The sequence below is a fragment of the Mytilus californianus genome, unplaced genomic scaffold (genome assembly GCF_021869535.1).
Source record: "Mytilus californianus isolate M0D057914Y unplaced genomic scaffold, xbMytCali1.0.p SCAF_30, whole genome shotgun sequence".
NCBI classification, from domain to species: domain Eukaryota; kingdom Metazoa; phylum Mollusca; class Bivalvia; order Mytilida; family Mytilidae; genus Mytilus; species Mytilus californianus.
Window position 1 is genome coordinate 2,066,507 of NW_026262680.1, and position 18,200 is coordinate 2,084,706.

General features: G+C 31.9%; 1 protein-coding gene across 1 annotated transcript; it reads right to left on the reverse strand.

Moving 5' to 3' along the window:
* Positions 1-219: 219 nt before the first annotated feature.
* On the reverse strand, positions 220-17,838 carry LOC127736403 (acetyl-coenzyme A transporter 1-like). The gene is made up of 9 exons (XM_052246936.1): positions 17,706-17,838; positions 14,179-14,831; positions 13,603-13,757; positions 12,711-12,895; positions 7,763-7,947; positions 6,971-7,091; positions 6,401-6,509; positions 4,300-4,403; positions 220-3,672 (listed from the first exon to the last, which is right to left on the reverse strand). The coding sequence occupies exons 2-9, from the start codon at positions 14,778-14,780 to the stop codon at positions 3,514-3,516; spliced, it is 1,620 nt and encodes a 539-aa protein (XP_052102896.1). The 5' UTR covers positions 14,781-14,831; positions 17,706-17,838; the 3' UTR covers positions 220-3,513.
* Between the last annotated feature and the right edge of the window lie 362 nt (positions 17,839-18,200).

Consider the following 18,200-nt stretch of genomic DNA (forward strand, 5'->3'; position numbering starts at 1 on the left):
AGTTTGGTAGAAATCCAGGATAGTTTAAGAAAGTTATTAAAATTTGAAAAACTTTAACCACAGAGTGAATATTTGTGGACGCCGCCGACGACGCCGACGGAATGTAGGATCGCTATGTCTCGCTTTTTCGACAAAAGTCGAAGGCTCGACAAAAATGCTTGTTTTAAACCCTTTTTGGCCCCTAATTCCTGAACGGTTTGGGCAATTACCCCCAAAATGAATCCCAACCTTCGACTTGTGGTATTGAACCTTGTGGTACAATTTCAGAGCAATCAAAATACTAATACACAAGTTATTGTCCTGAAAATAGAAAAAATGCTTGATTTGGGCCCATTTTTTGGCCCCTTATTCCTAAACGGGTAGGACCATCACCCCCAAAAACAATCCCAACCTTCCTTTTGTGGTATTGAACCTTTTGCTTAAATTTCAAAGAGATTCATACACCTAAACTTAAGTTATTGTCTGGAAACCAAATGTCTTCGGAAGGAGACGCAGACGACAACTTGATAGCATTATACGATCCCAAATTTTTTTTGCAGTGTATAAAAATTAAGCTAAATATTGATGACCTTCTGTAAGATTTGATACCATCCAAAAATTCAATTTTCTTCCGTCAAGCCAACCTAGTTATGATGTTCTGTTGAGCAGTGAGCAAGGATCCTAAGCTAAGTTAAAAACGAATACGATTCAATTGATTTATGTGTGATAATTTATATAAACAAGAATACAAAAACAATAGATAAATAATAAAAACAATATAAATGTATGGAAAAAAATGTATTGCCCCAACGATCCCTGTCTAGAAATTATTCTAGTTCTTAGTACAGTTCATATTGTGTTTGGTCCATTTACTTCTATAATATAAAGCGGAAAAATATTTGCTAATTTCACAATTATGAAAATCGCAAAATTACATTCCCACAGGAAAAAAAACATGGGAAAATATAACCTCATGAAATACTTTAGCCCCAGAAATTACGAAAATTTGAACTCTGTGAAAAATAAAACTTTACAGTAATATGCAAGGAATGTAGTTTTAAATAATCATGAAAATATACAACAGATGAATTAATCAACTTTAAAAAGATTTTTAATCATATTATTAAACTTACTCAAGCTTTATAGAGATTTTTGCTTTCTAATGCAAAAAGGGATATGGTGTATAACTTCATGACACAAATCCCAACACACACTTGGCAAAACTATGTACAAGTACCCGGCCACGTCCACTTGTATTTGTAGTATTTGTATTTTTATCCATCTGATGAGTTAAGCCTCTTTCAACTGATTTTTATAGTTCGTTCTTATGTTGTACTGTTACACCACTGTCCTAGGTTAGGGGGAGGGTTGGGATCCCGCTAACATGTTTAACCCCACCACATTCTGTATGTATGCGCCTGTCCCAAGTCAGGAGCCTGTAATTCAGTGGTTGTCGTTTGTTTATGTGTTACATATTTGTTATTTGTTAATTTTTTGTACATAAATTAGGCCGTTAGTTTTCTCGTTTGAATTGTTTTACATTGTCATTTCGGGGCCTTTTATAGCTGACTGTGCGGTATGGGCTTTGCTCATTGTTGAAGGCCTTACGGTGACCTGTAGTTGTTAATTTCTGTGTCATTTGGTCTCTTGTGGAGAGTTGTCTCATTGGCAATCATACCACATCTTCTTTTTTATATAAGGCAGAAAAAACAGCACTTTAATTGCTGTTCTTCATCCTTGGGTGATTGTGATCTTAATACGGATACCAAATATACCAAAATTATCCTAAAATTCATTTAAGAAATGAATGCTTCTTTTTTTAATTTTATTGGGGTGTGAAAGTGTTGAATGAAGCACATTTTGTATGCACGGAAGTGCTTCATTCTAAAAATGTGTGCACGATCAACACTTTTACAACCCTATCAAATTACTAAAAGAAGCATTCATTTCTTATAATTACATTTTTATCCTAAGACCATGCAAAAAAAATTGTATCAAGTTTTTCTTTTATTTACCTGTGCCCTTTTTCTGTGGAAGCATGTGTCATCACGAATGTAACATTTCATTTTGATATGAAGGTTAATTTTTGAATGATGCACTATTGTTGTTAACCAATCAAACTAACTGATTCTCGTGAAACATACATGCAATGTAATTATTAATTAATGGAGGATACCAAAATAATCCAAAAAAAATCCCAAACTTCATTAGTAAATGGAACAACTTCACAACAAATTTAACAAATAAGTTTCTAAAAATCTGTGAAACTCATTACTAAATAGAACAATTTCACCATAGACTAAAAAAACAAACAAATTGTAACAAAACAATGATATTAATTATAAAATATTGATAACATCTATTACTACTACTGGGAGAAAGAAATATAGGATGTCCATTAACTGACTAAAAAAATTTATAGGACGTACAATCATGTACGCTTTTCTAAGAAATTTCATAAAATTTAATAGTATTCCTGATTATGTTTATAGAGTTTTTAATAAATAATATCATGAAATATGATTTCTTCGAACTGAAAAGCAAAATGTAATTTAAACTGTTCTCTATTAGAACTATCTAGACTCTTAAGCATCATCTATACAGACATTTGTTCTATGAAAATTCTGACACATCTTACTTGTGAATTCAATGCTTTCTGGTTTTCACACTGTAAAAGTACTACTTATATTGTTGTATTAAATAACTAACATATGAATATTTTTTGCTAGTTCCCCCCTCCTCCTATTTGCATTCAATGATGTTATCCAAATTTTAATTGAGTTTATAGATTGAAATTAAATTTTAGAGGTAATATTGAAAATTAGATAATTTTGTACAGCGGAAATTTTCATTAAATTTTCAAATCTCAATCATAAATGCTTTTAATTTTCAGGATTTCACAATTTAACAGTAGTAAGAAGAAAGCTTTTTATATATTTGGTTATTTGTACTTTTTTTACCCATAAAACATTCACATTTGATATTTAATTAAAATAAAATTTTGCATTGGAATTTCTTAGTTGATCTTCCCTAAGGTCTGTACAACTTAGGGCTACTACAAAAATAAAATGTTTGGGCAAGTTGGAAGGCACTTTTTTCACCCCAAGACCCCCACCTATACAATTTTAATTAGGGCTATTCCATTAAAATGTATGTGGGAGGTTAGGAAGGGAAGTTTAATTATTGAATGTGGGTCATGGGTCTTTTTTCAGTATGCAACTATTACCATTACGCAAAATTATCTAAAAAATGGTTCTTGCTTGTAGGGATATTTGGAAAGTCCCTTCCTACCCTCCCACATACATTTTAATGGAATAGCCCTTAGAAATTTGATGCATTAATGTGTGAAAAATTATTTAATTAATATGAGGTGCCTTCCAATCCCCACCCCCCTCAAATAATTCTTAAATTGCCCGAATATACATGATATATTTAGTTTTAATTTATGTTAACTTTTCTAAATGCTTCATACATAACTGACTTATTCCATACAATCAAGTCAAAGTTTCATTCAATCCTAATAATGTCTCTATACTAGGAACATTTCCATGCATCTAATGGTAGTCTGTCTAACTGCCGTACTCTTTTTTGTCGCCATAAATACCAGAAAATACCAATCACTACACACAAGAATGATTCTATATAATATCCATCTATCTCTGTTTGACAAGTGCCTCCTGCTGATGTACAAGCCTAAAAATAGAAATTCATACAACCTTTATTTCATAGCTTCATCGGGCAAATATACGATCCTACATATAGAAATCAAAGAACCTATATCTCTCTCACAATTTCAATGCTTTCTCTGACTGCAGTTTAAAACTAACAAGACCAATATTGGGTCTGGACCTACGTCACTGCCTGCAATTGATTGAGGTAACATGAACTGGAGCATAACTGATCATTCCCTTTTACTGAAGCCAAGAAAACTTTACTGAAAATTTTCCTTGTACAATTGAGCTTGTAAAATTTTAAATTATAAACAAACAGGAAGTGGCTGCACATTGAATCTAAAATTGGTTACTCACTACCACTCAAGCTCAGTATTATCAAGCTGCATGCCAAAAATAAAATTATTCCCTTCAATAGGAGCCAAGAAAACTTTCATTTCATCGAAAGTTTTCTACCCAAGGTCTTTAGGACAGACTGACAATGTGGTTACTAGAGCTGTTTTCATCTTTAATAACACAGGTAAAACTAGAAATTAATGTATATATCGGGGTCAAACAGATTCTTCCAGCTTAGAATAGTGTTCAAATAACAGGCCGAGGAATGGAACGAGGAATAAACATTTCACAAAACATATTACATGCTACTTACCTCAGACTCAGCCGTAGAAGAACACTGACCAGGACCTCCATTACAGGACTTCCATGTTAGTCCTTCTACTAACCACAATGCTACTGTAGCTGGCCAATTCCCACCTATAATGAATTAGATAAATGTCATGTGAATGACTGCTGTTTAATCCTGTAACATGTATGTTATTGTAAATTCAGAAATTATTGTGTGCATTTATTATTGCGATATTTGATGAATGAACAAAAATGTGAGTTTAATTATTGCGATTTTAGGAAAAGCTACATAAAGATATATACTTCAGATATCATGATGCGAGTTCTTATTATTGCGATTCACATCCAGTCACATTATTAGCAATAATTTCTGAAATTACTGTAAAAAACATCTTCTTTTAGAGGATTTTTGGTTAAAACAAAATACTGTAAGGCAAAGTATAAATTTACGGATTTTCAGTGCCATTACAAACATTTGTGAATCACATTTCTGTTCTGAAATCTAAAATAGTGGTGTCTCATTTAAAAGGACCTGTGACCTTTAAAAATTTTCAAATTCTTTCATTTGCTTCAAAGTGAGTTTGTGACCTGAGGCAAATTTTAAATGTGACCTAAGGGGTACCACACAGAACTGTTTATAATCAGTGATTTTGCTAGCGCTCGTCATTTTCGTCATTTACGAAACGGTTTTCAAAATGACGAAAGTATTCCAAATCAATTTCGTCACTTAAATTTGGAAAGAGTAAAAATATTTTCGCATGAAAATACTATAATTCTACCTGTCTTATTGTTTCTGACAAGTTTATGACCCTCAGCTAATTAACATTTTCAACAGGTGTTAAAAGTTGTGATTACAGATAATCCGCTTATCGCCATCGGATGGGTCACTAATTATAATCCGTTAATCATTTATCAACCTCAAAATTGATCATCAATATAATTATTTTCCCCAGTAAAATCAGTCAGTCGGCATTTCAATTTCAATATTTATCAAACGAGCACAATTTGCAGTTCGTTTGTCGTAGTTTCGTCATTTCAACATTTGAGTATTCCCTCGGACAGTTCGCATTTTAATTTCAATATTTCTCAAACGATCACAATTTGCAGTTCGCTTGTCGTAGTTTCGTCAAATGAACGTATTTTCGTCATATTTGATATAACTTTTAATCAAAAACTTTCGATAAATTCGATTAAAAAGATAGAACTTTATTCATAACATTCAGAAATGTTTTCACAAGTCAAACAGGTACTTCTTTTACTAGGAACTGCGCTTGCGCGAAAGTATTCATATGAATTTAAAGATACTAAAACGTAAAATACGAAATAATTAAGTATCAAACTAAACGAGAGAGACAAATATAGTTCTTATGTAGCAAATTTAATTTAAAAAATGATAATTTCCTGCCTTTTTTAAACACGAACCAATCCGTAGATGAATCCGGATTCATTCTGAATTTATTATCAACTTGTCACTTCCCGTTTTCATTTCATTTGGAAATCGAAAGTAAACATGACTATTCATGATAAATTTACAATTTAAAGTCATTAGAATTGTTCCAATAAGGATTTGTACAAATTCTTGGTTCCAACTTCATAAAAATTCATTCTAAATATCGCTTTAAAACGTTTTTAAGGATAATGAGTATGAATAATGCAGTGAAATAGTCCTTACAAGTTCATTTCTGCTGTGAATCCTGGTTTAAAAAAAAATGGATCCCAACTTTTGCTGATTAGGAATGTACCCTGAAACTAACTGATGTGAAATTGTGAACTAGATTTCTAGATCTTATATCCTAATCTTTCGTATTAAAGTGCCACATCAGTCAAATCATGCAGTAACTGCCTAGTATGCCTATTAAAGTCCTTCAAAGACAAAGTCTGACAAAGTAATATACATCCTAGGTCCCTTGCTGCTACCCAAAAAAAGGTTGATTTTCATCCCACGCAAAAGTGACTAAAGCCCTCAAAATCCTAGCTTAAACCCTGTTTATAATGCTTTGGTTTTATTGACGTAGTGGTTTTATGTGACAATGATCACCAGAAAACAAAGAGAACTTTCTATGTTAACTAGAAACAGCTTAGTACACATAGTTTGCCATTGTACAAAACAGTTACTTAGAACTTACCAAGGTTTGCCAATGTGTTTAACAGAGTCATGTAAGTTCCTCCTATAGCAGGGTCACTTATTTTGGCATGGAAAGCCATCTGGGACACAAACATACTGTATAATGCTACCTAAATATAATAATACTTGTATGATAAATAAAAATTTCATAATATAAATATGCTTTATGGTTATTTGAGACAAAAATGTACTGTATGGTACAACCTTGAAAATAGTTCAAATGAAGCTATGGAAACCCACCTAGGACATTAACATACCTCATAATCTTACTTAAAAAAATCTTTAATTCAGAGTGATTCAACTGAAATCACATACAAGAGTGATTTTGTTGTTTTCTTGTTTTACTATTATTATTAAATAATTTTATTTTAGATGTAACACATCTTCTGATTGGATGAAAATTTTCTGTCTAATAATGACATAATTTTGTCATGTGACTGTAATGTCATCAACTTTTTTTCATGATTTACGCCATAAAAATGGAATTTAGAATTAAATTATAAGGAATGACTGTAATATTTTTTCTGTCAATTCCTCAACAAAATTAATCTTATAAGACTTAGATACTTACTTGATGAATTGCATAACTGCACAATATGAGGGCATACAAATAAGTTGGGAAATTCCCTTTTGTCTCTTGCACTTGTGATGACAGCCATACAATGAAAGCATACAGTAACCCTAGCATTAACCTGCAAAACAAAAATATCAAATTACAGTAACAACTGCACTAGAAGCATCCCATTAAGGTAACCTCAGCATCTATCATAAAAGACCATGTGCAATTACCATAGAAACTATACAATAAAGGTATAGTACAGAAGCAACCATACAACAATGTGAAAATCTAAAATTTTCATTTACCAAAGTATCTCTTTGCTTCAGATGGATCTTACATAAATAATAGAAAAAGAAGTATAAAATTATAAGTTTCTTTACACCATAAATGTCTTCCTATGAAGGCTATGATATATGGGTTTTGCTCATTGTTGAAGGCCGTCAAGTTACTTTAGTTGTCTCTTTCACTCATACCCACAAGAAAAACCTTATATGCACTCCAAGTACTCCTGAAGGTTAAATCATTCCTGCTCCGTCAATTGCACTGTCATTGTTTTCATGTCATGTTAGAATCTGGTTATGGGTAGCATTGTGTAATACTAATAAAAATACCCATGGCCCTGAGAAAAAAATTTATTGATTTAGACCAGATGTAATATTACATACCTTAACAGCATGGCCCTAAGAAATACATGCATATCAATTGGCTTCAGGGACTAGAATGAATTAATACTTTAATATTTAAATTTCATGATATTGAGTAATATGTCTATTGGTATGGGACACGCTATTATATACTACATACCTAAATGGCATAGCCCTGAGGAATACGTCCATTGGTTTAGGACCAGCTGTAAACTTGCTAATTATTAGTGGTAATACTATCTGTATTGGAATCATAGGTATAGCAAACAGGGCTAGAGTCTGTTTCTGCATACCAGATTCTATCAGCTTCAGCCCAGTTAATGAATCTGCAGCAGAAAATCCAACCTGGAAACAGAAAATTTACCATCAGAAAATATAGCTATAAATAGAAAATTAACATTCACAAAATCCAACACAGAGAAGAATATTAATGATAAGAAAATCACACACAGAAAGGGAAAATCAACAATCTGAAATTCTCATCACGATATAAAAGATAATAAACAGCTGCGCCATGAGCGCATGATACACCCCTTCGTCTTGTGTGTGAATTTTTATGCAATAAGCATAAATAGTTTCTGACATACGGCGTGACATGCAAAAACCCCCCCCTTTTTTTTTTCTCAAAAAACTCAATATCTCTAAAATAAAATTTTGAATCAAAACCAAAAAGTAAACAGATCTTTAGATTAATATAACTAAGAAGTGTGTAAAATTTTAAGCAATAATCATAAATCGTTTTTGAGATATGGCGCGACATGTGAAAAACACCTCCCCCTTTTTTTACAAAATACTCAAGAACTCAAAAATAAAATTTTGAATCATCACCAAAAAGTATACAGATCTTAAGGTTAATATAACTAAGAAGTGTGTAAAGTTTTAAGCAATAGTCATAAACTGTTTTTGAGATACGGCGCGACATGTGAAAAACCCCTCCCCCTTTTTTAACAAAATACTCAATATCTCTAAAATAAAATTTTGAATCATCACCAAAAAGTTTTAAGCAATAATCATAAATTGTTTTTGAGATACGGCGCGACATGTGAAAAAAACACACACCTGTTTTAGTTACTAAGTCCCGTAACTCAAAAAGTTTTAATCTTATTATCACTAAAAAGTATACAGATCGTTTGACCATCATAAGAAACAACTATGTCATTCTCAAGTTACGGTGCGACATGTTTACGCCGGACAGACAGACAGACGGACGGACGCTGGACATTTGTATACCATAATACGTCCCGTCAAAAATTTGACGGGCGTATAAAAATCATTAAAAAAAATAACAAAAGTTCAACCTTTTTATCTTTTGCAAATAACATTATGAAAGTAAAAAATACATTTATTCTAAATAAATGCCATATTATAGATCTAAACTTTGTTTGAAAATCACTCTATAGCATTATAAAACATCTTATTAATTTGTTTTCACTAATTTCTCTTCTTTGCCAACTTACATTTATTACATCTTTTACTAGTAAATATGAAATAAACTGGTTTTCTTCATTTCAATTTTATTAAGGAACAAATAAATTATGCACCCTCATCTTGTAGTAAACAAGAACGTTTTGCTTAAAAAAAAAGTTTAAAATACATAAATTATCACATTTCTTCTAAAAAAAAAAAGACTGCCTCAGTGGTCTCATGGTAGCATGTTTGCCTCGAGTGCAGGAGGTTGTGGGTTTGAACCCTAGCTAGGTCAAACCAAAGACTTTAAAACTGGTATTTGCTGCTTCTCCGCTAAGCACGCTGCATTAAGGAGCAAGACTAAAGAGTGGTCGGTTTGGAGTCGGAATAAAGTGTCCGGGTTAGGTAGTATGTCTTCCTACGGACTGTTAACTTGTGAACTAGCACGTAAAAAATCAGGCTCAGCTTGTCGGTTAAGTACAAAACAGGGTTTATATTCATATGACACAAATATGATCTCGTCCTGAATATGCATATTAATTTGCCGCTGTACGTCAAGCAGCCATCCATCATCATCATCATCATCTAAAATAAATTGCTTCGCTGAGCGCAGCTGGATACGACCGCAGATGTCCAACCCTGAAAAGTTGGGCCAAAATGGACACAATATTCACCCATGATACAGGTCTGAATTTGGATTGTAACTAAATTTTTGACACATAATAGGTTTCTGACACAGAATAACTGTAGTCAAAGAACTTCAAATTGGTTATATGATTTGAATTTATATTCAATTTATTGCTTTTGTGCAATACACTATGCTGTTGCGAATTGACTGCCCCCCCCCCCCCCCCCCTTACCAATTTTCTGAAATCTGAAATGAGAAAAATTGTCCCTCCTCCAATTTTTTTCACCTCCCCCCTTTCCCTTATTCCCCAAAAAAATTCTTTCCCTCAAGATATGGTCAGTTTCTCAAGGTGTAATACCACCATTGATTTTCCCCTATTAGTCTTTGTTAAATTTGCACTTTTCAAAAAATTGTGAAGAATTTATCTTTGTTTCAAATAAAGAAATACTTGGCATGAGTAAAGTTTTATCCTGTCCAGTACTATAGAAAAAATTTCACATAACATTTCATTGCATATAAGAAAATAACCATCACTGGAAGTTAACCAATCAAATTTTCCCCCTTTTTTAACCTGTGTACAAGCTTTAGTAACCATGTAACCTCAAGTTTCCAAAATATTCTATTGAAACCCCAAATAAAGAAATAATGGTGCTTTGAAATACCCAAGATATATGTTTATGACTCAGAAATGTTTTACTGCAATGAAATGAAGGATCAATTACCTACAACTGTCAAATTCAAGGGAATATTTTTTTTCTACCTATTTTCGTATGCAACCGGATGTGACGTACTATGATTTGGTGGTATTACACCTAAAGAAGACTTTTTTGTTGAATAAACTGAATGTGACTTTTTTCCTTTGTAATACTGGTTATTTCAAGCATTCCTGTCAAGTTTTGTCATAATCAGTTCAATAGTTTGAGAAAAATCTAGTATAATGTAAGACGACATCTACAGCGATTCGAGCAAAATTTCTTCGAAAAATTCAAACCAAGCCGCATCATGATAGAATATAGTGTGGACCAATAAATGATCAAATATTTATCTCATCTGCCTACAAACAGTTGAATATGATACAAAAGATGACTTTAGGATGATAAATACTACTAATGGACCTCTTATTCTTCCTTATAAAGTCTCTTTTGGTCCATTTATACCTCTCATTTCCTCAAAATTTCTACTTTTTAAGCCAATAAATAAAAATTTTGGGGTAACTTTCACTCATTTATGATAGGAATGTTATTATAAATGATTAATTGAAGTATTCAAGCTGCTTGAACTATCCGTATAAAAGTTTACTGTCTCCAAGGAGGTTTCAATAAGTCCTTGCGTAAAACTTAAATTTACGCCGCGTTCCAGAGAGGGACATAAAAAACTTCTCTTTTGGTGAATAATTTGTTGTTATTGCTTTAAAAATAATTTCATTTACTTAAAACTATATATCTATTAAAGTATTTCTTAGGAAAAATTTTCTAGTATAGCAGAATATAAGAAATAAGGAGAAAAAGCTCCCCAAGACTCTAAGTATGGCTTGTTCTGTCAACTAATATTCATGGTAAAGTCCTATTTCAAGGAAATTTTCTCATAAAATGTATTTTGGAGACTCAATCCACTCAGAATATTTCATTATTTGTAATATTTCACTTAAATAGCAAGAAATTTTAACACATGAGAGTACTCACAAGGTCAAAGGTGCATGTACAGCTTCCCATATTAGGTGTAATACCACCATTGATTTTCCCCTATTAGTCTTTGTTAAATTTGCACTTTTCAAAAAATTGTGCAGAATTTATCTTTGTTTCAAATAAAGAAATACTTGGCATGAGTAAAGTTTTATCCTGTCCAGTACTATAGAAAAAATTTCACATAACATTTCATTGCATATAAGAAAATAACCATCACTGGAAGTTAACCAATCAAATTTTCCCCCTTTTTTAACCTGTGTACAAGCTTTAGTAACCATGTAACCTCAAGTTTCCAAAATATTCTATTGAAACCCCAAATAAAGAAATAATGGTGCTTTGAAATACCCAAGATATATGTTTATGACTCAGAAATGTTTTACTGCAATGAAATGAAGGATCAATTACCTACAACTGTCAAATTCAAGGGAATATTTTTTTTCGACCTATTTTCGTATGCAACCGGATGTGACGTACTATGATTTGGTGGTATTACACCTCAATGCAACCAAAATTATCCATTTAAATACATCATAAAAGTTTTAAAATATAAAACGACATACATAGTCATGGCTAAAATTAATATTAATTAATAGTAACTGCTAAAAATAAATTGACAGCAAATCACCTCAAGACAATCATCATTTCTTAATATAATTTACAAGCAGTGTAAGGGAGGTACTCAAACAGTGTTCTTTAATTTGAATTGGATTACCTCCCTTACACTGCTTTTAAATTGTCTCAATTGTCCTTTAACCAGAAAAACCCTTGTTTTTCCCCTTTTTTTGCCCCTAATTACTAAATGGTTTGAGCCATAACCACCCAAAGTCAATCCTAACCATCCCTTTGTAGTATGGAAGTTTGTGGTATAATTTCAGAGAGATTCATACACTTTAACACAAGTTATTGTCTGGAAACTACAAAAATGCTTATTTGGGCCCCTGTTTTGGCCCCTAATTCCTAAACAGTTGGGACCATAACCCCCAAAATCAATCCCAACCTTTCTTTAGTGGTTATAAACCTTGTGTTAAAATTTTATTGTTTTCTATTTACCTTTACTAAAGTTATTATCCGGAAACCATCTGTCTTTGGATGACGCTGATGACGACAACAATGCGATACCAATATACGACCAAAAAATTTTTAATTTTTGCGGTCGTATAAAAATTTTTTATTTTTGCGGTCGTATAAAAAGACCCAAAACCTACTGCAGAATAATAATATACAGTTACTACATGAACATTGGTGAGTGGGTTTTTAAATTGCATGAGCTTGTGAGTGCAGTATATATTCTACAAAGGATGATTTTACGCACTCCATACAAAAATGTGCTTTACACCCCAATAAAATAACAAAAGGAAGCATTAAATTCTTAAATAGCGACATCTCACCTTAGCCGTGAGTATGATGGCAGCGTATGATATGACTGCAGGAAGTTGTATCACACGAATGAGTTGTTTATATGTATCAATGATACCCTGCTCTCCATCTGCATCAGGATCATCAGACTCATGCTTGAAGATCCACACTAATGTTGTTGTGGTAAAAAATACAATGCCCCAGAAATATAAAAAACCTGAAATTTTAAATATAATCATTATATTCATCATGATACATTCTTGTTTCTTGCAATGTAAAATTAACATATGTGACATAATATAAAATTGATTGTAAATTAACATACTGTAACTGAAGAGAATGATTTTTTTCCAAAATTACCACTGTACCATGTGGAAATAATGCAGATTTTTTAATTGTGTGATTTAGTTTTACAGCAAGGTCTAGGTGGGCAAAGTGGAATTTTCATGTCCATGTAAAACTTATTTAATCCCACTACATTTTGTTCCTATACACAACTGAGTCAGGCTATCTGGACCATATGTTGTTTGCTGTTTTCTTTTTGTTAAGACAATATTTTTTTGCAGATGAAATGTGTTGGTGGTTGATGTTATCAATAGAACTGTCCAGTATTTTGGGTGATTCTTGGCATCTTCTAGTGTTATTGTATTGTGTAATAATTATTTATTGGTATTGTACAATTTGGCAACATATGTATGTAGAATCTTATTTCGCAGTACACTTCTATATTTTTGTATCTAGTTTTTCACAGGTTTTTTAATCAAAACCTGTTTACAGGATTTCTCTCCCTTTACAAAGAGAGCTTTAAATCAGGAGTTACCTGACCATCTAATAAACATTTTGTGACTTTTTTAAAAAAAATCATTGTCAGCACATTATGTGACTTATAAAATAACTCAGCTGACTGATATTCATTTGACTTACTTGCTAATGTGACTAAACCAGTTTCTTTAGGTTCAGATCTGAGATATTTATTGCAGAAATCAGCTGACTCTAGAGCTAAAAATAGAACATTTCCTAAAAAATATCCAGCTGTTTGTCCTACTGAATTACAGGTACTGGCCCATCCCACATTTCGCCTGAAATAGAAAAAGAAAAGGTATCTTCATATATAAATGCAGAATGCTTTATTCAGTCTATACCTTCTGTGTACAATACTTTATTAAACATACATGTACATGCATGTAATTTAAATCAGACCTGATTTTATTTCTCCCGAAATAATAAGATTATATTTTATTACTTTCTACAAATATGCAACTTTACTAAATTCATTTTGACATAACACAAAAATGCAATTTGTTAAATCAGTCTTATACTTATTAATGAATGGACTGATGACCAATAAGATTAACAATAAAGGTTCTAATTTTACTGCACCAGTTGTGCATTTGGACAATTGATGTCCCTTCTGTTACATTGTCTTTTTTTCTTTTGAGATAATAGTTACGGTATCAGCTTCTTTTCAGGAACATTAAATAATATGTCCATCTTTATTACCTTGCCAACATGGTTAGAGCCCAGCCATCGACTGCTATATCCTGAGTGGCTGCTAGAACATTAAGCATAAAAAATATCACAGTTATATAAACAATGTTTACATGTCCTCCGCCATTTTCTGTCCCTAACAATTTATCAACATTCCAAGATAAAACCAACATAAATACACCTATTAGGTATTGTATAGGCACAAGCCATGTCTTACGACGTCCAAACCACGAAAAATATAAAGAATCCACTAGTGGTGCCCATAACAATTTAATGCTGAAAGGCCAGAACACAAAACTGAACACAGCCTGGTCTTTGTAGCTGACATTTCTACTCGTCATTAACATTGGAATACTCCCGGCTAATCCTAAGGGAATTCCTTGAAGTATATATAGAAACATTAACAAAGAAATATTTCCATAGTCTCCCTTGAGTCCATCTTTACTGTGCTTTTCATGTTTATCATCCTCACTGTGTTGTCCTGGTTGATCAATGTGTGTTGAGAACATCATATGAGGAAAAGATTGCGATGATTCTGCATCTGTTGCTTCCACTGTGTGTCGGGCACCTGGTTTACGCTGTGTTGTCATATTTTGTTGATTTTCAATAGTCATTACAAAATTATCTCCCTTCTCTGACTCCGTTTTGTTCCCCTATTCAAGAACCTGAAAAACAAATGGAATAGTACATTTGTAAATGTAAAAAAGAAGATGTGGTATGATTGCCAATGAGACTACTCTCCACAAGAGACCAAATGACACAGAAATTAACAACTATAGGTCACTGTACAGCCTTCAACAATGAGCAAAGCCCATACTGTACAGTCAAGTTCTCACTGTTCATGCATTTCAACTTTGAACAAAGCTTAAATAATGTACATGTACTGTAGTGTAAAATGTAAAATGTTAGTAAACATGGTAAAGGGTTTAATTTTTGCTAATTTTACAATTAGGATAAAATCTCGAAAATATTCCCTTGCAAAAATTTGATCTTTAAAAAAAATCAGATTCATAGACAGGGAAAATGGAAAATAAAACCTTTCAAACAAATTTTTTGTATTTCAAATTATCTTCCTTCTCTGACTCTGTTTTGTTCCCCTATTTGAGAACCTGAAAAACAAATGGAATAGTACGTTTGTAAGTCAAGTTCATGTATTTCAACTTTGAACAAAGCTTAAATAATGTACATGTACATGTACTGTAGTGTAAAATGGAAAATGTTAGTAAAGGGTTTAATTTTTGCTAATTTTACAATTAGGATATATAAAATCTGGAAAATATTCCCTTGCAAAAATTTGATCTTTAAAAAAAATCAGATTCATAGACAAGGAAAATGGAAAATAAAACACAACAAATAAAGTTTGTATTTCAAATTACAAGATAATGACTCTTCGAAAATAAACCAAGTTTACAAATTGGTAAATGGCAATGCAAATCATTCCTTTTTTGTCAATCATTATTATTTAGTTTAAATCTCATTTTACTGGTTTGTCAGGCGTCTCCTGGTTTTGACTGTTGAGCCAGTGTCCTTTGCTTTACTGGTCATACATCTTTCAAACACTGTCAGAACCTTTGCATTTACTCTAAAGTTAGTCTTCTCTTTTGAATTGTTTTCCACTATTGTTGAAATTTGTACACAATTCCTATGTCAATAAAATCTTGCCACTATGATATACATGATATAGCCAAGTTTGTTGAAAGTTGTGTTTAAACACCAGCAAACTAACAAAAACAGCTTATCATTTACCTATATTAGACCTTAAAGGTAATTTAAAGAAATGATTCAGATTTAATTTTTTTACCAATATAAAAATAAGATGTGGTATTATTGCGTATAAAAATTGTGGTAGGTCTTTTCGCCACCGAACACATTAAAATACCATCTAAAACACCTAAATATATTGTTTTCATCTTTATTTATATATTTGACTCACCTTCTGAACGAGTATGAATATGTTTATACATATATATACACAAATTAATAAGAAATGATAACAAGAGAACCAAAAAGAACAGTCTTGAAGGGCTGTTGTCAGAACAGTACACTTTCAAGTCTAACATTTTTTTAAATATAATTATTGTGATAATTTCACATTAAATAAAATGTTTTAACTTATTTGAACAATTTATTTCTAATAATTGAAAAGTAAAGAAAATAAGATAATATGCAATGAAATACAGACAATGTAAATCATGAAAAAAAATTGCTGGATCCGGAAGCGTTTTTTTTAAATTTTGATTCTCAACTTTAACATCACTAATGCACATAAAAATGTGAAAAAAAGGACAATAGGATTAAATTTTACGTAATTTAATCGATTTTATTGTTTTATTGTGTAACATTACTGTTTTTCTTAAGGGTTAGTGGTCTTTTTGGGTGTTCGGTGGTGAAAAGACCGACCCTAAAAAATGTTGCAACCACAGTACCAATTTTTTGTAAGCAATACATGTACATTCTATTTATGTTGATTACATGTATGGCATATTTTTGTTACCTATATGTACATGTACCAACCTACATGTACCCTTTTTCTGCAAGGACTAGGAGACAGGAAACCATAATATGATTTTGTTTAGCCTACAAAAATGTAACTTACCATTATATGCTCCTGAAGGCAGCATATGTATATATGGTAGAAGGGTCAGAACACTATCGAAATGAAAGACCTTTAACAACACGGCAGTCAATGAAACCCTTTCCTGTTTTTGTTCCTTTTCAAGGTTTTTCGTAAGACATCCTACTTCCAACAGATTTGTATATCAGATTACTGAACATGCTGAAAAGTAACCTTTGGGGGCTAATCAAGCACCTGCCTCATATCTAGTTTGAAATTGGTTACATCTTCATCATTTAATCCTGGTGGATACATGTAGTTGCTCATTGGCAATAGTACCACATCTTCTTATAAAGTTTTTTTTTTAAATTAAGCCTTTTCAATATTTCTTCATAATTGACAATATAAATTTTGATCACATTATACAAGGAAACAACTTCCTTTAAATAGCTTGTGTCTGAGGAAAGAGTTCCATATGGCATCCCTCATAGAAAAAACTGCAATATGTGATTGTTCATTTAGTATGATGCGGATGCCATATGGAACTCTTGACCAAAACATTACTCTTAGATGTCAAAGGGCAGCATTTAGGACATTGATGCACTAGTAAGGAAGGTCCTGTAGTAAAGATTTTTTGTAAGGATATGGAAACAATAAAGCTTACTTACTGTCTTTGGAAAGCTATTTACTGCAAGTTCTTTGATTACTATTAAGTGCAGGTTTTTTATGCGGTCTGTTCCAAAAACAAAATTAGCCCTAAAGCATACAAGCCTAGTAAAAATTGGTTTGGGCTATTGAAAATTATCGAAAAACTGGTAAAAATTATATTAGGCATTTCTTGAAATAAATTTTAGGACAAGTATGTATAACAGTTTTTTTGTCGCAGACTGTTGATGCATTTACCTTTTTTTGTAAAAATTATACGCTTGTGAAAAGACCACCGTATACTATATAACATGTATAAAATTGTGTAATTACTGCATACCTTATTTCATCATTAATTATTTTCAGTTCTTTAAAATGCTTCACAATAACTTTTTCTTGAAATAATCTCTACAGACATAGCATAGAACATATGTCAAGAAACTAACGTGGCGAATTTTCGTTTGTTTTCAACCGGAAGTTTATTCTTGACAAGATTACACCTAAATTAGTCCTTTAAAACCCGACAACAGATTTGCCTAAAACCTGAAAATGAAATATCAAATAAAACATAACACACAATTGAATAAAGAAAACAAGCAATCAATCGAACAAAAAATTAAATGAATGAATGAATGATTTGATAAATCAATAAATTAAAATGCTAACTAAATAAACTGGGACTAACCTGAGATTACAATACTATTTTAATTCATTCACTCTTAAAATATGTGCTTTGGATTTTAAGACAACAATAAGATATATGGTCCACATTTGATTCTACAGTGAGCGCCTTGTATATTTTTACCCTTTTATTCCTTTTACTCATCTTTGTTCT

What these genes read in the sequence shown, in the direction of transcription:
- LOC127736403 (XM_052246936.1), bottom strand. Translation starts at nt 14,780, where the DNA reads ATGACTATTGAAAATCAACAAAATATGACAACACAGCGTAAACCAGGT. An exon ending in GCTCTAACCATGTTGGCAAG is followed by an intron (nt 13,758 to 14,178) that starts GTAATAAAGATG and finishes TTTCTATTTCAG; the next exon opens with GCGAAATGTGGGATGGGCCA. An exon ending in AAACACATTGGCAAACCTTG is followed by an intron (nt 4,404 to 6,400) that starts GTAAGTTCTAAG and finishes AATTCATTATAG; the next exon opens with GTGGGAATTGGCCAGCTACA.